The sequence below is a fragment of the Octopus sinensis genome, linkage group LG11 (genome assembly GCF_006345805.1).
Source record: "Octopus sinensis linkage group LG11, ASM634580v1, whole genome shotgun sequence".
Classification (NCBI taxonomy): Eukaryota; Metazoa; Mollusca; class Cephalopoda; order Octopoda; family Octopodidae; genus Octopus; species Octopus sinensis.
The window spans coordinates 71308586-71333960 of record NC_043007.1 but is presented as its reverse complement, the minus strand read 5'-3'; the positions used below and the strand labels follow the sequence as shown (position 1 = coordinate 71333960).

General features: G+C 33.2%; 1 protein-coding gene across 4 annotated transcripts in view; it reads right to left on the bottom strand.

Annotated features, from left to right (window-relative positions):
- The window catches only part of LOC115217708 (unconventional myosin-X), a 560656-nt gene that overhangs the window by 46899 nt on the left and 488382 nt on the right, over positions 1–25375 (bottom strand). For all 4 annotated transcript variants that reach the window (XM_036507677.1, XM_036507678.1, XM_029787467.2 and 1 more), the window contains 2 exons: positions 8419–8646; positions 7880–8011 (listed from right to left, as the gene is read on the bottom strand). In XM_036507677.1, coding sequence (XP_036363570.1) covers positions 7880–8011; positions 8419–8646 — 360 coding nt within the window. The remainder of the gene's footprint in view (positions 1–7879; positions 8012–8418; positions 8647–25375) is intronic.

Sequence of the window (25375 nt, the reverse complement as noted above, 5' to 3'; positions counted from 1 at the left end):
TTGACAGAAAAGGAATGGAGGGAAAAACTGGAGAGAGAGTAAAAGAAAAATGTTTCACGATTAATGGTGTGTGTGTGTGTGTGTGTGTATTTGGTTCATGTGAGACGAAAGATAGAAGATATGAGAGTTTTTATTAATCACTACAATTGTTTTGACCCATCTAGCATTAATCCTTCATGGGTGGGATACTCAACAACTGGTTATATTATCTAATATCTAATTATATATATAACATAATGGAATTAGTAAACTTGTGTATGTATGTGTGTATACATCTTAGCACTGACATTGTTGAATGTAGAAAGATACAAAGGGACAAACAGAGTGAAAGTAAGAGGCTTCTATGAAGTAAGAAACTAAGTAAGAGTGGGAGTCAATCCTCCCTCACTTTCTCTGTGTCTCTTTCTACGAAGGGAATCCATGGAATTTGCACAGGTTTTGTTAGTGTACGTGTGTGTGTGTGTGTGCATGTCCATTAGTCAATACTTTTTACAAAAGCAACAAATCGAACATTTACAAAAGTAAGTATATTGTTATTTGCTATCTTACTGAGATGTTGGAATTAAAGTTATTTCCAGATATAAAGCTGAAATCTGATTTCAGTTTTTAAAATTTCCATATTCTTATGAAAAAAAAAAGTTTTTTACAAATTATCTCCCTTCCACTGCTCTCTAAAACTTGAATAAATTCATTAATGCTTGATGTTTCTAATTGAAAGATTTTCTCTGGATTAATGCAGTAGTAAAGGAAACACTAGAAGGTTGATGGACATGATTGAACTACTACTAATTGTGGTTTTATGTATGTTTATAGGTATGAACCAGTGCTAGGGATCTCAGTGTAGTAACCATATGTCCACTTTTTCATGCTTACATGTGTTAGACAGAGTTCATTGAGCCAGATTTTTGTATGACTGGATGCCTTCCAGTTGCATACACATCTATATATATATTCACACATGCATATATATATATGAGAGAGAGAGAGGGAGAGGACAGCTATGTAAAGAAGTGCCATGTCATCAATAAATTTCAAGGTCAAATTCATTGATAAATTGTTGGATTGACCCAAGTGGATTCTGTCTTTTTACTGGATCAATTTTATGTCACCACTTCAACAACTGGAGACATTAATGTTCCTTTCAGCATCACAAGACAAAACAGAAAATATTGAATTGCATATGTGACCAATAAAATGTTGCTGACTGTATTGGATGGTCTCTTCAGGATCGATATCAGCTTGAAGAGGAAAGAAATTTTCCACCAGGATTCCATCTGAAAGATTACCACCTTTCCCTGCATTAACACAGGTGAGACAAGATCAAGTCAGTCCACTAATTCAGCTACCTGGTGCATAGTGCACCACCACATCAGAGACTAAAATAAAGTATGGGGTTAATAACAGACTAGTAGAAGAAACCAGATCATTTGGTAAACATTTGGTCCAAAAGAATCTGGAACTGAAACATCTCAGGAAGTGTATAAAGATCTGGAAAAAAAAAGACACAAAGGTGTAGAACTGACTGGTTCTTTTACAGCTCTCGAGTCATTTGTCACCTTCTATCATCATTTATGACTCCTTGGGTATTTCCACCATCAACAAGAACTGCTAGGGTAAGCTTGTTACCAACTCTGAAGTCTTTAAACAGGCGAAAGTCAACAGTGTCAAGGCCATGTCATTAACCCTTTCATTACTGTATTTATTTTGAGATGCTGTGTTTCTTTCAATTACTTTAAATATAGCAAAAAATTTCATAAAATAACTTAGTTATCATTTAGCTAGTGTTAGGAATATAAATTGTGACTAAGGTTTGGTGAAAGATTTTAATTCAAAACTTATGAAAACAAGACATTTGTACTCAGAGCCAGAGCCGGGTTGGTAACGAAAGGGTTAAAGTTGGAACTGTGTTAGATAGGGCAAGTTTCTATGATGGACATTCAATGACTGTCGTATGATAAACTCTCTGCTAGCGACTATGACAGACAGGCTTCAAAATAAAAGTTATAAAGATGCCCATGAAGGAATATTTTAATACTACTGCATTGTTATTTGGCTTGTGCATGAAGAGAATGATAAGATGTATTCGTATCTGCTTAAAGTTCTAAAGGAAATGTTGGCAAAACTCTTGTTGAACCATTTTAAACATATTCTAGGTTCCCTAATCCTTGATGTAGTTGTACATAAACATATATATTGTTTTATCAAGTGGCTTACAATTGTACAGTATGCAAGTGGGCTTAGTAAGTATGATTAAGTTCTGATTTGTATTTTATATAAATAGTGACTGCTATAAGTTCACTTCATATGCTAATGTATGAAGGGAGACTTCTGTGTGTGAAGAAGATAGTAACATGTATTTATAACTGTTCCAATTTTAACACCAAAGGCTTTTAAAAATACTCTAGTTTAAGTCATATGTATACAAACACAAGTTTATTTTTGAAGCATTGAAATATATTGCAGAACAAGTAGAAAGATAGATTTTTTTCAGCATGTAAATACTGAGCCGTATATATAAAGGATAAAATCCTTTTAAGAGCAAAAAATTTGTCAGCAAATTTTTTCTGCTCTTAAAAAGATTTTATCCTTTATATATACTGCTCAGTATTTACATGCTGAAAAAATTCATCTTTCGGCTTGTTCTACTCTAGCTTAACTTTAAATTGTTCTTTCTGCCTCTCTCTCCCCTTCTCTTTCTCCCCTCTCCCTCCTCTTCCTTCTATCTATCTATCTATCTATCTATCTATCTATCTATCTATCTATCTATCTATCTATCTATCTATCTATCTATCTATCTATTTATCTATCTATCTAGACTTTACCTCTGACAGTTGTATATTGAAAGCACAGCTGCTAGAATTACATTAGAGTAGGTAAACTTCAAAGAGCTATTACCTCCGTAGATGGGGTGGGGTGGGGAGTTCTCTCTCTCTCTGAGCAAAGGGTAAGTTTTATGATGCATGTGTACAAACTGGGATGCTGCATTGTTGTGAGATGAGCACACTGAATGCAGAGGATGTTGAAGGTTGGAGAGGATTGTAGAGAGCATGTTCTCCTGGATGTATAATTTTAGTGTGTATAAACAATGAGACATAGATGAGATGAGAGAAGAACTAGGCAAAAGAGAAATCAAATGTAAAGTAACAAGAGTAGTTGTAGGAGTGGCTGTGTGGTAAGTAGCTTGCTTATGAACCACATGGTTCCAGGTTCAGTCCCACTGTGTAGCACCTTGGGCAAATGTCTTCTACTATAGCATCAGGCCGACCAAAGCCTTGTGAGTTGATTTAGTAGACGGAAACTGAAAGAAACCCGTCATATATATATACATATATATATATATATAATATATATATATATATATATATATATATATATATATATATATATATATATATATATATGTATGTGTGTGTATATGTTTGTGTGTCTGTGTTTGTCTCGCCAACATCGCTTGACATGCTGGTGTGTTTACGTCCCCGTAACTTAGTGGTTCGGCAAAAGAGACTGATAGAATAAGTACACTAGCCTTACAAAGAATTAGTCCTGAGGTCGATTTGCTTGACTAAAGGCTGTGCTCCAGCATGGCCACAGTCACATGATGAAACAAGTAAAAGAGTAAAAGTGATAGGTGCCATGCTGGTATGGACACGTAATGTGTATGGGTAATAACTGATGGGTGAAGAAATGGTAGGGGATTGATGTAGAAAGAGTGACTGGAAGAGGGAAACCAAAGAATACATGGGCAGAGTGGTGAAAGCCAATCAAGGGAAACGAACCTTACAAAAGAGATGACAAGGAAATGTGTGTGTGTGTGTGTGTGTGTGTGTGTGAGAGAGAGAGAGAGAGAGAGAGAAAGAGAGCAAGTTCACAAAGTGAGAAGTTAAAATCAAGAGACCACATATGGGCAAAGAAAATAGTACTATTTTAAGATAAATATTTTTATATATATTACTATTACTGTTGAGGCAGTGAGCTGACAGAATCATTAGCATGCCAGGTGAACTGCTTAGCAACATTTTATTTATTGCTGAGTTCAAATTCTGCAGAGGTTGCTTTTGCCTCTCATCCTTTCAATTTACACCTTCCCTTGAAATTGCTGGCCTTGTACCAAAATTTGAAATCGCGTGCCGGTGGCACATAAAATACACCAATCTGACCGTGGCCGTTGCCAGCCTCGCCTGGCACCTGTGCAGGTGGCACGTAAAGAGCACCCACTACACTCGTGGAGTGGTTGGCGTTAGGAAGGGCATCCAGCTGTAGAAACATTGCCAGGTAAGACTGGAGCCTGGTGCAGCCTTCTGGCTTCCCAGATCCCCGGTCGAACCGTCCAACCCATGCTAGCATGGAGAACGGACGTTAAACGATGATGATGATGATTGCTATTACTGTTATATTTTAAGATATAAGTACTTTTTTTTTGTCTTGCAAGTACTTGTTGACCCTGTTAGTGCAGGTGCCACTTAAAAGCACCCAGTCCACATTGTAAAGTGGTTGGTGTTCGGAAGGGCATCCAGCTGTAAAAACCTTGCCAAAACTGACCTCACCTTTGCTTGTGCCACATAAAAAGCACTGCTCACCTCGCCTGTGCTTGTGTCACATAAAAAGTACGAAGTCAACTCTGCTGAGTAGTTAGTGTTAGGAAGGGCATCCAGCTATAAAAATCCCACTAAAATAGTCACAGAAGTGTGGTGCAGGCTTTGGCCTGATTGGCTCTTGTGGTACCATCCCACCCATGCTAGCATGGAAGACGGATGTTGAATAATGATGATGATGATGAAGAACAAGAACATTAAAACTATTGGCAGTTTCAAAACCATTGTTTTCTTCAGGCTTATATATCCCTTGTAGAATACTGGATTAGAAACTGAAAAATGAATGATTTGATGCTTTACTCAAACTGACGGCTTGAGGAACAACTATATTAGCATGGTTTTTAAACTGGTCAGTAGCTTTAATGCCTGAATCTTTTAATATATATTTTAAAGTTAAATTGAAAATAATAATATTGATGATGATGATGATGAATGATAATGATGATAATAATAATAATAATAATAATATTATTTCAACTTATGGTACAAGGCCAGCAAGTTCAGGGGAGGGGGTAAGTTGATTACATCAACCTCAGTGTTCAACTGGTATCATTTTTTTGACCCTGAAAGTTGACCTTGGTGGAATTTAAACCCAGAACATAAAGACAGATGAAATGCCACTAAACATTTTGTCCGGCATGCTAACCATTCTGCCTCCTCACCACCTCAATAATAATAATAATAACAATAATAATAATAATAATAATAATATAATAATAACAACAACAACAACAACAAAAACTCTAATCTGGTGTGATTATTTCAATGGTCTATCAATGAATAAAGTGAGTTTCTTTGCCCTAAATGTCAAGAAGATGGAAACAAAATTGAAAGAAGAAAATCGCATAATAATAATAATATAATAATAATAATAATAATAATAATAATAATAACAACAACAACAACAACAAAAACTCTAATCTGGTGTGATTATTTCAATGGTCTATCAATGAATAAAGTGAGTTTCTTTGCCCTAAATGTCAAGAAGATGGAAACAAAATTGAAAGAAGAAAATCGCATAATAATAATAATAATAATAATAATAATGATAATAATAATAATAATAATAAATACACACACATATATATGCATGCATATGTATTAGAGGAAACTTTCCATAAGATTCCACAAATAACCTAAATACACTCCTGGACAAAAGATGAAATTTATTATTTTTCTTATAACTAATTATCAATTAGATATTTGCAAGTAACGAAGTTAATTCATTTCTGCTATATGTCAGTCACCAGTATGTTTTGCACTGATCAAGATGAAGAGGCTCACTCATTGGCTACAGATCTGCTACTCAGGTGCGAGTTAATGCTGACAATGATGATGATGTATTATGATGGAATGTAAAGGCATGTGGCCTGGTGATTAAGTCTGTTGCACTCAAGATCATAAGATTGTGGTTTCAATTCCCAGGTGGGCTGTGCATTGTGTTCTAGAGCAAAACACCTCATTTCACATTGCTCTGGTTCATTCAGCTATAAATGGGTAACCCCATGATGGGCTGGCCTTCCAATTAGGGGAGATGTTCACCTGGTCAGCCAGCCAGTGAGGCAGTATCATTCAGAAGCTAAAACAATGCAAAGTGCATTGTGACCAGTGACATATAGCAACACCCAATAGTCTGGTCAATTATGAGATCACATGATTATGACAAAAAATAATTTTTGAATTTCAACTTCAACTTCATATCGAATTTACTCTAGAATCAGCTCTTCCTGAAGATGTCAACTCAGCTAATACTGTAGGGACAGTCAAGAAAAGCAGAGATAAATCATTTGGAAGATTAATCAGACTTTGTGGCACAACTCTTCAAACTGGTCACAAGCCAGCATCTTTATGTTATGTTGCATCCTTATTTACATCTAGCAGTTCCATACAAGCACAAATGCCAGCAACAGTAAAATGCAGCACCAAGACAATGAGATATTGATTGCAGAATGACTTCAATTTAGTTGCAAGGCATCCAGCAAAGTTTACATTGAAAAAAAAAACAAAAAAAAAAAAAACCATCTGGATCATCTGCAATTATGCTGGGATCTAATTAGAGTTAGCTTAAAGTCTGTTTCATGACAAATGATTTATTAAGCAATTAGCTTCTATGGTTTCTGTCATCTGTCATCCATTAACCCTTTCATTACCAAATTTCTCTTGAAACACATTGCCTTGTCTTGTTTCAGTTAATTTCGAAAAGAATGAAGTATTTAGTAAAATAACCTTGTCGTTATTAAATTGTGGTCTGGAACATAAATTACCAAGGAATTCTGATGGAAGGTTTCAATTTGGATAACTTTAAAACAAGTTTACATCATACAGCCAGGGCAGCCTTGGGCAGGCTGTTATTAAAAGGATTAAACTCAGAATGCAATACAAAATAAAATTTGCAGGAGTTAATTAATGATCACCCAATGTGATAAATAGGATATTTCTGCCAGGGAAAGAGCAACAATTTACATTATAACCAAAACTACAACCATACACTCAACAAGAATTTACCTAATCATATAATGATCAATAATCTCACTATATCCCTACAGGAAAGTGCACCCTTCCATTCTGAAAAATGTATAAAGGAGCTGGCTTAAATCTAATGCATTAAATGGTCAGGATCATCTCCAAACTGAATCCTATAGAAAATGTATAGAATTATATGAGAAAGAATATAGCAGCTTATAATGCCTCATCAATTTCAAAATTTAAAAAGAAAAGCTACTACAAGTTTGGATAGAAGAGATAATCCCAGAATGCTGTCAAAATTTGGTTGAAAACGTACCTAACTATATTGTCATTGTACGTTGATAGTTATACTTTTTTGAGCTGTTTTAGTTTATCATAAAAATCATACCTTAATTTTTCATCTCTGTCATCAATTATAGTTTTTTCCAGTGTTTTGACCATACATGTGTGTGTGTGGTGTGTGTGTGTGCGTGTGTGTGTTACCAGCAAAACATATATCCTAAAAGGGAGATGCAGCAGAGTTTCTCAGGAGTAATTGATAATGTAGTCACTTAGATTTTGACACTTATATGGTCTGAGTCCTAATAATTATACATCTTTATGCATTGTATATTAAAAAATCTATATCGTTCATCTTTAGTTTTGGTTTTAGAGTTTGTTGTCTCTCATTGACTTCAAAGCTTGTTTAATATAATCATCATCATTGTCATCATCGACTTCTATAATTCCTTGTTAGCTTAGGTAAGTTATTATTTAAACAACCATTCCATGATAAGTAAAAATAATCCTACAAACTTTTGAATAATAAATCAGGTACTTACTAAAATCTCACTTGCAGATGGTGGAAATTTTCGAGCCATTACTCTCGGTTTTCGTAATTGTGAGTAACAAATTTTTGCATATTTACCAACTGTTTCATCACCAATATGTTTCTTTACATATGAGACTAAATACTACAAAAAACAGCAAATAAAAAAAGTATAAAAGCAATTACAGGTGTGCAGGAAATGCAAATGCATGTTAACTTTAACAACAGGCTGTTAAGTATAAAATTTTACATTTAAAACAAGACATTTCCTAGAATGTAATCAATGAGTACAGCTATCTCAAAGTCTGAGCACATATGTAAGCAAGATTATATCGCTTATCTTTATGCAGTATCATATTATTACAGTAGATGCTATGTATTTGATGTCAGTTTGTAATATGACAAATGATTCAGTGAATATTAGTAACTTAATACAGAAAAAAAGATTTAAATTCTACCAATTTACAAAGGAAAAAAATAAAAATAAAGATAGCAAATAAATAAGAGCAATATTTTAACAGCATCGTAACATGAACTGGTTACTAATATTACCTTATGTAATGTTTTGCTGGCTGAGAAAGCAGCAGAACAAAAACTCATCACACCCCAGGCCTTTATCAAAGCATCAGTATCTGGGTTCCTATGAGTCTGACGAACTATCTGGCAATATAATTCGTCCCTTAATTCAATCCGTTCCAGCCCATATCTCACAAAGTTCTGCAGAAATTGTATCACAGAATCAGAATTGGTTTCCTCTCCTCGAATGTATTTTGTTAGTTCCTGTTAAAAGAAAAGAAACATGATTCCAAATAGTTTTTAATAGTTGACTCATACAAACAAGTCTGGAAACAAAGTTATCATATTTAAAATCTAAAATATTACATGCTTTAACCTTTTAACTTATCCACATGGAATTTGTGAATATTTTCTCCAAGAAACAAGTGTTATGAAATAAAGATAAATGGATTAAATATAATCTAAGATTTGAAATAATTGACTGAACAACACAATGCAATTCATGAACAACACAATACATTAATGGACAGTATTTTGGATTGATCAGTTAAGATTCTTAACGAGAGGAATAAGATAAATTCCACCTTTCCAAGTAGCAGAAGTCTAGTTAATAACTTTCCTACTACAACAGAATTATGGCTCATATCATTGAGTTAATGATATATTTTTGATGAGAAGTGAATTGGAATCTCAGCTATACCATACTATTAAAGCTGTCTGTTCTCTAAAATACAAGACACTATAAACTTAGATTTGCAGACAATGGCAATTATATCGAAAATCAACCAATTATTCTAGTTGTCACAAGTGACAAAGGCAGGTAACGTAATCAACAGTTAACAAACTCAAGAATTACTTTGAAATCCCAATTCTGAATTGAACCTGTGTTCTTGGTACATTTGTAAAATATAATTTTAAAGTGTGCAGTAACAAAAACAAGATTATAAAAATAGTCTGGTTCATCTTTTGTTTTCTTTTTCTTTCTCAAGTAAGAATCAATAGATTCTCAGACAGAGGGTATCAATCCGATCTTTTTAGTTCCCCACAAACAAACAAAGCAAAAGAAAACAGTTTTCTATACATTCCCACCTCTCGTTCCACTTAACGTTTCATTTTCCCTTTAATATATATGATCTTTTAAATTCAAAGAGTCTAATAATAATAATAGCAGCAGCAGCAGTAGTTACAACAACAACAATAATGACACCAACAGCAGAAATATATTGACCATTTGTAGTGTTGGGTAGAAGAAATCAATATCCACCTCTTATTGGTTTGCTTTCCTCTCTGATTCCTGATTCTATCAGAAACAGTGCTATTTATTTGTATATCTTACTGGGTAATTTTCCTAGCACCAAAGCCGAAAGCTAGGAATCCAAGATCAATAGTCTGTAGGAAGGGTTGAGGTTTCTTTCCTTCATACAATCAGTGGCCAATATGGTAGAATCAATACTGAGATTTCAATAGCAAATATTGCTGTTTTCTCAACCAAAAGGAGTAGATCAAATGACGTCTGTTTTTAACCCTCAAAATAAAACTCAGCTAAAAAGAAATTACCATACATGATATCATTTCTAAGTTCTTTTTATTTCTGTTGACTACGAAAACTGGTATACATGGGCCATTACTGTACAGATGATAATAACGAAACATTAAAATCAATATATTTTTGTCTCCATAAACTATACAGAAATGAATGGAATTGAGAAGCTTAAATGTCAGACAATTCAGAGAAATCAAGATACGATAAACATTCAATGTCAGAGAGATTTTTTCTCTGGTCTTTATCTCGAATTAATTCTCAGATATTGGAAAGGACCTATATCTTATTAGAGGCTCCACTAAGTCAAATACTCCACAGAATGGTTATCTACAATAATTTATGTATTCTAACCTTTTTTTCTTTTGAGACTTTACACAGTTTTTTTTTCTTTTAAATCAATCCAATGTAGTGTTTTTACCATATTCCTGAATCTTACTAATAATAGCCTGGCATGTCTTGTGTTATATAATTCCATCGATATCTTAGAAACTTTATAATAATACACATCACTCCCAGTACTTGATCGCTACTTTCTTTATTTATCCCGGAAAGAAAGAAGACAAAATTGACCTTGGCAAGATTTGAAATCAGAACATAAAGGACTGTAAGTACTGTCAGGCGCTATTTCTTATGCTCTAATAATTCAATCAGTCTACAACTACGGTGCCAAGGATGAGAAAATTGTCATAATATCAATTGTTCTAAGGAATAAACAGCTACTTCTTAACATAGTATTTCTAAAATAATGGTAAAGGCAAAGACCCCCTTCGGTCATGAATGACCATGGGATTGCACCAAGAAAGTTACTCTCTGAAGCACAAATTCGGGCAAGGTTCTTTATGGAAGACTAGCAGTTGTTCATGCATAGCAGCCTCCCCTTTCCACACCAGTGATGTTATCCAAGGGAAAGGCAAAAGCCAGCACAGTTTGGCACCTGAGACATTGCAACTCATTTCTACAGCTGAGTGAACAGGGGCAATATGAAATGAAGTGTCTTGCTCAAGAATACAACACACAGCCTGGTCCAGGAATTGCACTCACTACCTCATGATTGTGAATCCAGTGCTCCAGTGACTAACTTAATATTTTATTGTGGTTAAATAATTCTGTTTTAGTTTTGGAAAATGAGATTAGTGACTTTACAGAACTATTTCAAATTTTGATAAATAATAGTTTGAAGGAGCAGATAATAGGTAACAGTGGGGGATGGAATCTCATGAAAAATTTTAAACAGTTTGATTTATCATGTTAGTAAAAGTAATAAGTATTAGCCATAATCTTGAAATTTCATTGACAATTAAATATTAGTTTGTTAATGTCTTCAAAGCAGCAATGTGTCTAACACTGTTGCAGTATCTTGTTGGATTTTAGATTTGTTGGTAAAATTGTACTGCAATGTTGGCTGTGATTTACCTTAGTTTATTCAATATTAACTTAGTCAAGATCTGCCTAATATAGTTAACAACATCCTAATCTAATTTAATAAGGCCAGGCAACTGATTAACATGATGTCACTCACACACAAGCACACACACACACACACACACACACACACACACACACACACACACACACATGCTTAATCTCACTGATATCAAATTTGTTTAGCAAATATCAACTCAATCTAATCACTATGTTCAATTCAGGATAGTAAAAATCAAGTTAATCCTAATTATTAGAAGAGATAACCCTTTTGTCCTGTCTACTGTTTTCCATTAAAATCCAACAAACATTATATTGATTCAGACAGTCAGGACCCAGCTATTTTGGCTTAATAACACCATTGATATATTCACCATTAAAAGAGTACAACTGTCTTTTCTTCTTGTGCTAGGTTATTCTACATAAATATTTCTATGATATGTTTTACATTTCAATATGTACATCTGATGGTTATATTTGAACCTTCAACATAAATCTCTGACATACAACTAGAATGCAACCATAATAATTGTAAACTAACATTGACATAAATTTCACAGCCAAGCTTAATGAAACTCAAGTTATCTAGTTCAAAGTTAATCCTGATTAAGTAAAAATATTACCAAAGGTAGAGCAAGCATGATCCTCCCATCATTTTAGGGATCTCAAGAAGCCAACAAAAGAGCTTCTACATATTGCTAAACATCCAAGAAATAGCAACCAAATCTCCCTCCAAATCACATCGTAACATTGGTGTATTTGGTATAGTAGCAACACATTAATTGCATATCACAAGGAAATAGAAAAATCATGCATCAAGGCCACTTCTTCCACTTCAGCTGAATCATCAAAACAAGTTTGGGAGATGGCCTAGCCTGCCTGATGTAGCAGCTACACCTACCTCAATAAACTTCCAATTGTCTTTGAAGCAAGGACTGTGTATATGGAGTCCATAAATCTTAGTAAAACATTTCTCAAAAACAAAGATAGCTTGACCCAAAACTGCTTCTAAGCCAGATATTTCCAAAATGTGAGTCATGACACTTGAGCATGTTGATAAACTCTACACATAACAAGAAATTAACTCAAATGTTATCAATTTTTATGAATAGTTAGTTGTAAAATATATTTGTTTTGACAACTTTATATATAATTAGATATGTGACTAGTAACACATTATACTTAAATACTAACAGATCTTAATGCCTCCCCCAAAATTTTAGTTTTAAAATGTGTTGCTCAGGTGAAAAGATTATCCTTAGCATTAAATTGCAGTTTCTATATGAAAAAGCTTACTTAAGAACAGCTAGTTGGTGCTACACAATGAATTCTTATCTCAAACTTTGGACATATTATAGCAAACTGAATGCAATATACCTAAATTATTAAGCTACATATCACATTATCAGTTACTGCATGAATGTGGTACTAAGTATTACTCCAGTCTCGAGTTAGACATATTAGATCATCTTCTCTAAGGATCATGTCTAAACCTTCATTCAGTTCATTTCACAAATCTATTAGAGATTAGCTAATTGAACTTTACTCAACAAAAACAGTAAAATAGCTGTTTGAGTTCTGGAATTTGAGCTTAGACCAACAGAATTATAATTTCTTTTCCACATCGAAACAAGTGAAATAAATGTTAGTCACAACAAATAATTCTAATTATAGTTAAAAACAGGTAGATTTTATTCAAACTATATTTGGAAGATTTTGTCGTAGACTAAGTTCTAGGTGTGGCAACCAGCCTTAGACTTACAAAAAGTAAAGTTTAACCATATTTTTTTGCATCTAATGAGTTTAAATAGAATAAGATGGTTCACACCTTTTCCTTGCAATGTTTGACAGTAAAAGAACAGCAATTTTTTTTTCTTTTTAACCCAACAAATCTGCTTTATGACAGTTAAAAAAGGACTGTAAAAAAATCAACAGATATTGTCAGGAAAAAGAGTAAAAACAAATTCAAAAATTCACTTTTGCTACGAAAGGGCACATTTACTACAACTGCTGCTGTTGCTGCTGCTACTACTACTGCTACTGCTACTAGAACGATTTTAAAATTTTATTTGCCAAAAAGGATAATAATGATTTCTCTGTTTGGCATCAGTTCACAGATTTTTGGAGGTGGATATGATTGATTTAATTGATTCTTTACACTAATTTTATTGACGACTGTAGAAAGATGAAAAGCAAAGTAAATCCCACTAGGATTTGAAATCAGAATATAAAGGCCCATAACTAAATACTGCACAACATTTAGTTGAGTAATAACAGTTAAATTGTAACAGTTGAGCAGTAGATGTCCTACAGTGCTTCATCAACTAAAGATTGGTAAAAGGTAAAGTTGAAATCAATAGATTTCTTCTTATTACAACATAAACAATAATGATGGGATTGACAAGATTAAACATATGGTGGGAGCATATGCTAATAATACAAGAAAACATATTTTCATTTAATGCAGAACATATTACTATTTTTTCAATAGAAGCGGGTGAAGAACACACCGAAAGGCTCCAATGACCATCCGATCATTGACAAAATAGCAATGACTAGTGCAAGAGATGACAGACAGCATGGGTCATCTTCAAAATTGCTTACAACATTGTGCACCATTCTTGGATTGTGGGGTCACTTAGAATGCTTGGCAGAGCTGAAAATCTAACCGACATCTTCAGTGATAGCACTACACATTGTACAATGGACTTGATGGTGAACATGAAATCACTGGGAAGTGTAGCTATTAAAAGAGGTGTTTTCCAGAGGGAGATTCTTTCTCTCCCTTATTTGCTTTTGTGTTACTAACACTTTCAATGACACATAGGAAAATCAATAGGAACTACAAACTAGGAAGAAACACATCTTTTCTGAATTAGCTAGCCTTCATGGAAGGCCTAAAGTCTAAAAGAAGAGATCAATTCACTTGTTAAAACAGTAAATGTGTGTTGCAGAGATGTTGGAATGGAGTTTGGTACATTAAAATGTGCAACTTAAGCCGTGAAGAGAGCAATGAGAGAACATTTTAATGGAATAAACTTACTGGAAGAATGGATTTCAGAAACTGATGACAATGGATACAAGTATCTAGGAATTCTAGAACTCAGTAATATTATGTATATGGAAATGAAGGAAAAAGTGAAAACAATATATTTGAAGAGATTAAAGCTTGTATTGAAGTCCGAATCTAATTCAAGGAATCAGTTAAATCTGATCAATGCCTGGGTTGTTGTAGCCATGCATTATATAAGTGTTGGAATAGTGAATTGGATGGGAAATAAAATAGATGCATTAAGCAGAAAAATGAAAAAAAGCCTTAATTATGCATGGAGCACTTCATCCAAAGGCCAATATCAGTCATTTATACATGGAATGGAAGATTGGCGAGAAAGGATTTATTAGTATTTCTGATTGTGTGAATAAAGAACAAAAGTTAGTAGATCCCTACATTGCAAAGAGTGGAAAAAGAACTACTGGAATGAGTTGCAATGGAACTTGGATTTACTTGTGTCATACTTAAAGAGACGAAAATATATGAATGCATAATAATTTGCAAAAGGAAGAGTTAAAAGAAATGGACAGTTTCTCAGAGACACCACGAAAAATTACAACTCATCATGGGGAAGTCTCTGAAGTAGAGATTTACAGAGCTCTAAACATTAGTTCAGTGAAGAATAGTATCTATTCCACTGATTCAATGAACAAGCAGTGCCTATGTAAACAGTGAGTGAAAAATATTGAGCATACGAAAATGTTAACACAGAAAGAAATATAAACAACATCAGGATAATGTTTGTCACAATTTATCACAACTGACACCAGTCACTTTCTATTATATGTGAATACAACATGCCAGACAAGTGATACAAGCCTGTACTAGATAAACCAAAAATTCTACAAGATTTTGACATCCAGACATCTAGAACAATTGAAGACTGCAAATTAGATATCATTATGCAAGAATGTAAAGAAGGATGAAATGCTGCTAAGCATTTTGCCTAGCATGTCAATGTTTTTGCCAGCTTCTTGTCTTGATAATGATGATGATGATGATGATGATGATAATGATGATAATAATAATAATAATAATAATAATAATAATAATAATAATAATAATAATCCCTTCTACTGGAGGCAAAAGGCCTGAAATTTGGTGGGGAGGGGTCTAGTTGATTAGATCGACCCATGTTTTACTGGTATTTAATTCATCGAACCCGTAAAGATGAAAGGCAAAGTCAACATCTGCAGAATTTCAACTCAGAACACAGCTGCAGACGAAATACCACAACGCATTTCACCTGGTGTGCTAATCTTTCTGCCAGCTCACCACCTTAATAATAATAATAATAATAATAATAATAATAATAATAATAATAATAATAATATAATAATAATGATAATAATAATAATACTAATAATAATAATGGCAGCTACTAGTGAACAGGGCTATTATTCAAGCCTTAGAATAACCTAAATTGATTCATGAAAACTATCTGATAATAGTGTGTACCACTGTTGGTCAATGGAAATACACCCCATTACACAAAGGAACCTCAAAACTAATAAAGGACATCAATGAAATCATGTCAAAATATAAAACAAATGTTAATATAAAGCAAAGAGAAGACAATTAAAGAATTTCTGTATTCATATAAGGAGCTATTATCCTCTTTGATCTATAGACTAAGCCCGAAAACAAATCTGTAGAATGAAACCACCAATAGTTATAGTTGTTACAGATAAACCATCACTTCTACATGGATGACTTGAAATATAAGAGATGACACCCAGATGGAAAAGCCTACAAAAAAATCATTCATAAATACAGCCACAACTTAGAAATACAGGATTAGACAACTGTGGAAAAAACTACAATTAAAAGTGGGGAAAATTAATTAAAATAGGACATTAAATTAGACACAGATTGAAATCAGCAAAATTAGACCTGAATTGCTCATACAGATATTTGGGGATAGATACTCATAATATTAACATAGAATTCAAAGAGAAAATTAGTATAAATATACCAGCTATTTCATTATAAATTGTAGCTTCAACATGAAAAAAAAACAAAAAAAACTTAATGTTAAGTGGATTGAAGGGCTTGGACAGAAAAACCAGGAAACTGCTAACAACATTCTGAAGCCACCACCCCAAAGCTGATAGAAACAGACTATACAAACTTCATAGACAAGGAGAACAGGTTTTGATAGAAATAGAAAACTACTACAAAATAACAACACTGGAACCATAAAAATACTAATTAATGTTATAAGGAAACATGAAGAAAACAAAAACATTTTTATTTCTAAAAGAAAATAATAAAGTACAAAGTGAAGACTAAGTACTATGAAGAAAAAGATTTAGATAAAAACCAAAAAAAAAAAAAAAATGGTAGTTAGAAAGCAGAAAAGAAAGAAAGAAAATCAAAACAAAATTCCAAGTATACAAAAGAAAAATGAAAGATATAGAAAAAACACTCCATAGCCACAAGATTTGACAGAGAGAAAATAAACTAGATTGACCATAAGTAACAGGCTAAAAACAGAAACAGAAAGTTTGATTTTCTGACTTTAACTGCACAAGACTAGTATCTAGCCTGAATTACTTAAAAAAAAAAAAGAGAAAAATCCCACAGAACCTAAAATCAAGTGTAGACTATATAACTACTACAATGAGATGATTGATTACATCATTTCCAGCAGCCTAGTCCTTGACAAGTCCAAACATGTTCACAGACAAATGAGTCAGCAACTATGTCCACTGAGCAATAATATGGAGACTTGAATGGGAAAATGGATAAGAAGTTGTATAAACATGTAGCACTAAACATAATGCACAATAATAAACTGACCACAATCATCTGAGACATGACTGTTCAGAGTGACAAGAATAGCAAGGCAGCCCATTTGTAGAAATTTTGATCCTTGCAGCCCCAAAATATTGTTGGGAGAAGAAATTGTCAAAATAGAAATTATTTGAAACTAAAACAAGCAAGAAATGTGGTGGGGTGTGAAAGTGAAAGTGAAAGTGAAAGTGAGATCAGAAATAAGTGGACGTCAAAGTAAAAAAAAATTTAACCAATAACATAAATAGAAAATCAGAAACCATGTTGTACACAATCCAAAAGACAGTCCTGTTAGGCACAGCCTACATTTTATGCAGGACACTTTCAAGTCTAAAGCATAACTCTATCATTACATTCTCAATACACAACAAATACTGTATAAGATAACCAGCCAATAAATTGACACACTCTACAGAATTACCACCAGATCATATAGCACAACATTTACTCTATGCAATCACCAGCTGATAAAATAATACAATACATACTCTTACATCACTGATACCCAACACTATAAGAACAACAATTCATAAGAATCCCACTGTACACAGATGCCATCCACAATATATAACAAAACACATAGCTCTTATCATCCAACACTAAAATACACTGCACCAATCACTCAGCATCATACAAAATGCAAATAGCACCCCAAAAAATAATACAGCCCACACATTGCAATCTATCATAAAACAGAGAAATAACAAAGAGCATCCCACAACAATGCAGAATTGTTATTGTTATTCATAATGATGATGATCATCATCCACATCATATAATACCCATATTCCTTGTGGGCAAGGGTAGGATGGTTTGATAGCATCCAACAAACCAATGTTTCTACATGTTGGATGTCTTGCTTAGCACCAACCACTACTGAGTGCATTTCTTTTGTAAGAGTGGCACTAGTTGGATCATCAAGTAATTTGCAAGACAAGACCCCTTGATGGAGTGGGAGAGTAGAATTAAAAGAGGTGACTTTGTGCTAGCTGTTGAGAGGCTAATGTAAGATAAAGGGACAAGAGTGGGTGTCTTGTTGAAGCGGAAATACATGGCTACCCCAACAGGAAAGAGAGCAAGTCTACATTTTCATAAGTCTATTTTGCACACACTTTAAGTGCATGGAAGTGCACTTGGGAAAGCAGCAGAAACTTACACAAAATTGCTGAAAGCATTGCGATGATGATGATGATGATGATGATGATGATGATGATGATGATGATGATAACGATGATGACATGTTTATTTCTTAAATAGTAAGTATAAGAGTATTTAAAGTTCAATTCAGTCAAAAGGTGCCATATTGCAAAAATGGACATTATTAGTTAACAGTCTAGCAGATCATACAAGAAACACTGACTTCTAAATAACCATCAAATATCATAGATATTTGTCTTATTAATCAGTTGTTATATCTGCAACCTGACATTTTGCTCAATGAGAAAATAACTGACATTCCAAGTAGAAATACTGTCACATTTGGAATGGTATTTCATTTGAAATGTTACTTAAAATTCAGAGCTAGATAAAATAAACAATGATAATTATGCTGAAACTGCAAATTTATTTAAAAGATATGTTGTTAGGAAAAACCAATATATTTCATACAATAATTATAAATCATCTTGCATAAAAACCCTACTTTTATTTTTTTCAATAATTTACACTTTTAATGTTTCCCAAAACCTTAGAAAAAGAAAGTTAGGAAGAACAGAAATATATTTCAGCAGCTGATGATTAAATCTAACCATTAAACATATTGTTTTATAATGAAGAGGTAATCAATATATTTCCTGCAAATTTTCCCCAGTAAACATTGCATAATTTATGGCCACTATATCTACTTTAGAAAGCAAATACTTTTTCTTATTTTACAAAATCTAAATGGAATTCTTCACATTGAAATTTAGCTTTGATCACTTTGTAAGAGGCGAAAATCTTAGAAACATCATTCATAAAAACAAAGGACATTATTAGAAGGCAGTAAAGTAAGCTGCAGTAAAAGCAACATGGTGAGTGGCTTTTTTAAGCATAACATTTAAGCAAGCCATTAATAAGTGAATTTACTGAATTTTGGATATTTTCTGCTCAATGTATTCAAATCAAATTTCATGATAAGAAAAGAAATCAAAGATATTAGAACACAAATGGTTATGGGAATTTAGAATTTAAGATCTTGCTTGCAGCATAAGAAATAATTAAAGTGAATGAGCGCTCAACTAAATAGGACAAGGGAATATTTTATGGCCAATTAACACTGATAATAATTACTTTTGTAAAATTACATTATACTTGCAAACAAACCACGGATGGCTTGTATCTGAAGACTGACACAACACAGAGTCCATGACCAAAATATTATGTACACCTTTGCTTTGTCAGTGCTATGTAAATAGGAACATTTTGAGGGGATACTCTAGTGATTTATAACTGAAAAATGTTTTGCAGTTTTCAGTGTTGATTTCTTCCGTGGGCCTGGCCATGATAAAATAATTTTCATTATTTCAATTAAGGCTATCATCATCATTGAAGGTAAATATATGAGATATTACAACTTAATTAACTGTTTGTCTGAAATAAAAGCCTGACTTAAGGAGATGCAAATATATCAATCTTTTACAAGGATGAGATGAAAACCAGGTATCTGTTTTTGCAGAGGGTAAAATAAAGGGAAGGCCTGTACACAGAAAATTACAAATGTGTATTCTTGATTTTCAAATTGTCCAATAATATTTCATTGCATTTCCTTAAAAATAAAGATAAACCATGTTAGAAATTCAATAACCTTTACCTTTTAAGTAATATGCTAAACTAATAGAAAAATACTTCCATAGTTATCAATAAAATTGCCAATTATGGCATATTTGTAATAGTTCAATATAGTTAGTGCTATATTTACTCACTCCTTCACTAAAAAAACCCTACACATGTTTAAGATTAAAAGACGAATTTTGATTATTTGCCCATAAACCTAAAAGGAATAAAATTATAGCAAACTTAAATCAATATTTAATACTTTGGTTCAGAATTAGATGAAATCTAATTAAATAATATGCTAACTCATCATAAATTGGAACACCAAATTAGGAGACTCAAATCTAGTGATAGAATATATTTATAAAGCAAGTATTTTCACCTTCAATCTTTTTAAACTGGTATCTTGTTTAAATCTATTATTTAATTTAACTTAATGAAAGATAAATTGTTTTACAGATAGATTAAGAGCAATTTCTTAATAAGACGAGAGATACATTTACTGATTAGCCTCTTACTTGTGAAATCAGTTAAAATAAAAACAATTACAAACTAAAAGATAATTAGAGAAGACTAAGTAATTTGCTTGACTAGTAGTAAAAATATTTCAGATATTTCAGAGATAGATTTGTGTAAATAATACAGAATATTATATAAAAATATTGACATTTAGGCTTCAAGTAAATAAGTAAATGAAATGATGTTTGGGAAGTTTCCACTTACAGGGCTCTGGTTTGATCCCAAAACATGACATAATAGGCAAGTGTTTCTACCTAAAAGTTCATCACTACTTTGTGAGGGAAACTTGGAAACTGTGTGGAACCTCATAAGATATGTGTGTGTGTGTTTATGTATGTATGTATGTATGTATGTATGTATGTATGTATGTATGTATGTGCATACATATGTATGATGTGTTTTCTTTGTAAGTATGCATGTATGTTTTTCTTAAGTTTTTTTAAAGAGAGTTCAAGCCAGTTACTAACAAAGTGACAAGACATTTTCAGTCAAAAAAGTTCCCAGTATTTGTAAATATGTGGTTGAAGTGTTGTGTTGGTTAAGCTGTTGATTCACACACTCGAGTGTATGAATCTATTCACCTAGAGAATCTCAGATGGAGAATCTCAGATGGAGAATCTTTGGAATATCTGACATATCTTCACTTCTTAAAAACCATCGCTTCTTTTCGTCTATGTATGTATGTATGAATGAATGAATGAATGAATGTATACACATACACACACGTGTGTGTGTGTGTGTGTATTAATTTCAGGTAAACAAATGTGGTGCAGTGAGACAAAAAAAAGACATTGTAGCATTTTGCTCTGACACAGTTATCACTCTGTTACCCAGGAAAATTTAGTCTTTGATTCTTTCAGGATTGGTAAAATAAATATTGGAGGTCACTACAATTGCTTAAAAGATCAAAATCCCCTTGAAAGAATTGTCTCAGGATTGTTCCAGTCCAATGACTATATCCAGTAAAGGAATAAAAGACTTTATATTTCCATGAATTTGCAACCTCTTTATATTTGAATATATTCAGGAATTATTTACTCCAGCTTAATGCCAACTACTTAACATTTCGGTTGATTAATTGTAGTAAATGCAACAGTGAACTAAGAAGTATAAGTTTTCGTATGGGTAAGCTACAATAGCAATTACAAACACTCAGTGTGGAGAATACTATCAATATTTGTAAGCGTGTATGGAATAAGGCAGTGAGCTGGCAGAATTGCTAGCACGCCAAGCGAAATGCTTAGCAGTATTTCGTCTGTCTTTATGTTCTGAGTTCAAATTCTCCCAAGGTCCACTTTGCCTTTCATCCTTTCGGGGTCAATAAATTAAGTACCAGTTGCATATTGGTGATGATCTAATTGACTGGCCCTCTCCCCCAAAATTTCAAGCATTGTGTTTAGAGTAGAAAAGAATCGTTAGTGCACCAGGTAAAATGCTTAGCAGAATTTTGTCCATCTTGAAATTCTCAATCCAAATTTTGCTGGGGTAAACTTTGCTTTTGTTTATCAAATTCCATGCCCAAAGCAGTTGCAGAAGACACTAGCTCAAAGTAACTTGTAATAGGATTAGACCTAGTCCCATGTAGTTGTGAAACAAACCTTTTAGTCATATGGCAATGCTCATGTCTTCATAATCCTCTGCCTTTGTATAGTTAAAAGAAAAGAAAAACACCTTCTTTCAAATGAATACAATGACTCAATTTGTGAGAACATTATTATTCTACTTAAGTAAATTTTGTGAATATCCACTGAAGTAGTGCAGCTTAGGAGGTTGGCACCTATAAGATTGTATAGGCTTGGACTCCAGAGATGGAGGTTAGAAAACTCAAGGGCTGTTTCAGGTGGCACAAGCTGTTACACTGCCACTGATTTTCTTGCATATTTTTCTTATATACACACATTTTCCAAAATGGCTTTAATCATTTTTATGAATATTGCGACATTATTTTGCTTCCACATTTTATACTCTTGAATAGTATTTCTTGAATGAAAATGCATTCAAATCTCAAGAGACAAAATGAAACACTAAAACTTCATGTCACATGTATTGGTTTTAATTCCCATTTCTTTTGTAATATTTGATGTTATATTGGTTTCAAATTTTGGCACTTGACCAGCAATTTCAGTGGGAGAGAGTCAATTACATTTAGCCTAGTGTTCAACTGGTACTTATTTTATCAATCCTGAAAGGATGAAAGGCGAAGCTGACCTTGACAGCATTTGAACACAGTATGTTAAATCAGAAGAGAATCTGCTAAGCAATTTTCCCAACATGCTAACAGTTCTGCCAGTTCTCTGCCTTAATGTTTATTGTTATATTATCAAACATTTCTACCAATTCTGATCCATATAAATCATTATTCAGACTGCTCAGGTCAAGTAATCTTTTGCCTATTAACTATATAAAGGACCAAATATTTAAAGTCTCAAGTCTTTTTTGTTTGATGACTGAACTGCTGTATAACTTCTAGTAACTTAAAATAGTGTGAAACAGGCTCTGCAAAACTAATATTGTAAGTCCCCTGCAAGAGTTGAAGCACAGTGAGGATAGTTTTAATAAGAATCAATGAAACAAATATGGAGCAGTTCTTCCTATCAGTTTATTAAGAGACTACAGTGAAGTCAGAAACATCAACATTGATCTCTTAAAGGAGTCAATTTTAATTTTGAGTCACAATTTCTCTCAGGGTCACTTGTATGTAGAATGTTCAACAGTAAGCAGATGAAATAATATTCACATATTAACACAAAATAGAATTAACTGAAAATATTATAAAGAAGCATTACAATCAAATGATTAATTGATTGAAGAGACAGACATTACAGAAATCTTTGTGTAATTAGAGAGAATTTCAGATTTAAGCAGTTGATATTTAAAATTGGAGAGAGACTAAAATGCTTTATGGTATTTAATGTTTAAAGTTGTTCATGGAGTTGAGCTGCAACAAGATAGAAAAATGAATTTTTAAAAAAATCAACTGTGTTAGCTGTTTGATCTAGTTGTTAATAACACAATCATGTTGGCTAAATGTAATTCCATAGCACGATTAAAGGTTTTCAATAACCAAAGTATATTCCAATCTAACTTCTGTAACCAATATCATAATTAAACTGTTGTTTTATATAACCAATGTAGATTTAAACGACAAATGTATTTAGTATGTCAATGGAACTATCATATACCAGTCAATATTGTCAATTACTATTGCATTTATTGTCATAATCATCATGAGTGGCATTGTCAGTGTCATCATCATCATCATCATCATCATCATCATTATTGTCCTGACTAGCAGTTGTAGTAACAATAGGATACGTTTAATGCCTTGGTCACTATTCTTTGCAATATGATCTGTTGACTTCTAATCTAAGATAAGATATCTACCTTGTTATGATTTCTTTGATCTCTTCCTGCCATTGCTAACTCTTACAACCAAAGTTTATAGTTCTATATTTATTTAAAAATCAATTTTCTTCTTTCCCATTAAAAGCCCATAGCAACACAATCACTCTTCTTGAATTCACTGATCAATAGTCCTTATACCCAGTCATTTTCTGAGCTTATTCATACTCAACTTGTTTCAAGTCCACACTATATATATATTATATATTATGCTATATCTCAGTTATAAATCTACTACTTTTCCAAAATTTATTTCTAGAGACACACAGAAACACACTTCTGTCACTAAAAAAAATGCACTTGTCTACTAAATATATATTATTATCTTGTTGCTAAACACTAATCTACTATAAGGTTGGGCTAGGGCATTCCACAACTGCATCCATTAACCAATTCTTGAATGGCATATGAGTGCAACCAAATACATTCGTTTTAATGTCTCAGTTTTATTTTTACTAGTAGGAGTGGTTAGCATTAGGAAGGGCATCCAGCTATAGAAACTCTGCCAGATCAGACTGGAGACTGGTGCAGCCATCTGGCTCTCCAGTCCTCAGTCAAACCGTCCAACCTATGCCAGCATGGAAAGCAGACAATAAACGATGATGATGATGATGATGATTATAATAATAATAATAAATGCTGAGCAGCAATTGATTTTCTAACTGTTGTTGTTAACCTTAATCAGATCAATCTTAAGCTGATTTATCAATGGCATTTCAGCCAAGAACATCCTGCCTTTTTAGCAATATGCCTTGGACTACAGTAACAAAGATAATATGATGCAAGTTGAGGGAAATTTGGCTGCTTTTTCTGAAAGTTGAGCAATCATGTAGAGGTTACTTTGATGCTTAAGTTTCCATACTTTTATTTATCTACAGTTGTTTTACAGCCTTTGCTAATAATCTTTGTCAGTTCATGATTAAAAGTTACATTATCTCAGAAATTTTGTTAAACAGAGGTTTTAGTTAGCAAATCTGAAGGACAAAAAGAATTGTTAACCACAACTAATTGAAATATTTTTACTCTAAACGTTATTAACAGATTATAAGAGTTCTAGTTATAAGTACTACACATTGCACGAAGACAAAAAAATACTACCTCTGACTGGCCTGGTGCAGCCTTGGGCTCCTCAGACCCCAGTTGAACCGTCCAACCCATGCTAGCATGGAAAGCGGATGTTAAATGATGATGATGATGATGATGATGATGATGATGATGATATGTGCGTGTGTGTGTGTGTGTGTGCATGTGTGTGTGGCTGTGTAGTAAGTGGCTTGTTTCTATATCACATAGTTCTGGGTTCAGTCCAGTTGTGTGTCACCATGGGCAAGTGTCTTCCACTATATCCACTGGTCAACCAAAGGCTTGTGAGTGGATTCGTTGACAGAAATTGAAAAAAACCATTTGTGTGTGTTCATGTCTGTTTGTCCCCCACTACCACTTGACAACCAGTGTTGGTGTGTTTTTGTCCTTGTAACTTAGCAGTTCAGCAAAAAGGACCAATA